Consider the following 1,155-nt stretch of genomic DNA (forward strand, 5'->3'; position numbering starts at 1 on the left):
CGCCCCGATTGGCACGGGCTCACGCGTTAACCCTCCCCCAGACACGAGGAGGGTTTCAAGGGTGAAGAGGAAGTCAATGAGATTTATGAGTGACTCGTAATACAAGAACTAGGTACATGAAATGAGCTTAAAACAACAGGAAGTTTGTTTCCCCCCCAGCACTTCATTAACCACAGAAGCACAGACCATGGGGGCTGGAAGGGACCCCAGGGGGCCATGTCTAGTGCAAGCCCTGTTCCAAGCAGGACCAGCCCCAACTGCATCATCCCAGCTGAGGCTTTGTCTAGCCAGGTCTTCAGGATGGAGATTGCACCACCCGTCCCAGTGTTTTACTACCCTCCTCGTGAGAGTTTTCCTAATATCCAACCTCAACTTTCCTTGCTGCAGCTTGAGCCCATTGCTCCTTGTCCCATCACATGCCCCCACTGGGAACAGCCCCGGTCCAGCCCAGGCGCCAGACACCCCCTGCCCCTTTTTGCAACCTGGCTCCATCGGTGGCTTCGTGGAGCCGGCCTGAACCCCCAGCGGATAAACCCCACGTGCAGGGCGCAGCCCGGGGCTGGCAGCTTTTAACCGGGGTCACCGACTCTGGCCCAGGGGGCTTCATCGCACCACGCCAGGACGTGAATGACACCGATCGCCAGAGCACGCGTCGGACCAGGAAGGCGAACGCACGCCACGGCCACATTTTAAAACCCACCGGACTCCTGTACCCATCACACCCCACATTTCACGTTCGTGGTCATGACTGCCCAGCACTGCACCTCGAGGTGTTCTCGTGTCGAGATGGGCAAAGGCAGAACGCCCTGCCACTGCCGCGCGCTGCCCTTGGTCGCGTCCCCTGACGGCGCACCACGTGACGCGCCGGGAACCATGTGACGCGGCAGCGGCAACTTTGTCCCGGGCGTCTCCTCCGCGCAGGCGCGTGAAGACGTCACTTCCGCGGAGGGAACTCCCGCGCGGCGGCCGGAATCATCCAGGCGGCGGGTGAGTCGCGCGCTAAGGGTGGGAAGCCGCATACGTCACTTCCTTTCCCCTTAAAGGGTTCCTCCGCCCCTCCCCCATCTTCCCCCGCGAAGCGTCTCACTACCCTCCCATCTGCCCCCCCCACTACCCCTCCAAAAGACACCTCTCCTCTCATCGCCCCCCCAAAGA

The 1,155-nt window shown here is 61.1% G+C and overlaps 2 protein-coding genes across 3 annotated transcripts in view; one reads left to right on the forward strand and one right to left on the reverse strand.

Moving 5' to 3' along the window:
• The window catches only part of LOC109288698 (folate receptor alpha-like), a 22,576-nt gene extending 21,669 nt beyond the window's left edge, over positions 1–907 (reverse strand). Inside the window, exon 1 of one of the 2 annotated variants that reach the window (XM_019504402.1) lies at positions 765–907. In XM_019504402.1, coding sequence (XP_019359947.1) covers positions 765–875 — 111 coding nt within the window. In that variant the 5' untranslated portion in view covers positions 876–907. The remainder of the gene's footprint in view (positions 1–764) is intronic. The other variant, XM_019504436.1, reaches the window with a different exon arrangement.
• A 2-nt stretch (positions 908–909) lies between these two features.
• Positions 910–1,155, forward strand: part of ANAPC15 (anaphase promoting complex subunit 15) — a 2,784-nt gene continuing 2,538 nt past the window's right edge. The window contains exon 1 of the mRNA XM_019504447.1: positions 910–987. The gene's annotated coding sequence lies outside the window, so the exon portion shown is untranslated. The remainder of the gene's footprint in view (positions 988–1,155) is intronic.

Source organism: Gavialis gangeticus, unplaced genomic scaffold (assembly GCF_001723915.1).
Source record: "Gavialis gangeticus isolate Ggan-Ray unplaced genomic scaffold, GavGan_comp1, whole genome shotgun sequence".
NCBI classification, from domain to species: Eukaryota; Metazoa; Chordata; order Crocodylia; family Gavialidae; genus Gavialis; species Gavialis gangeticus.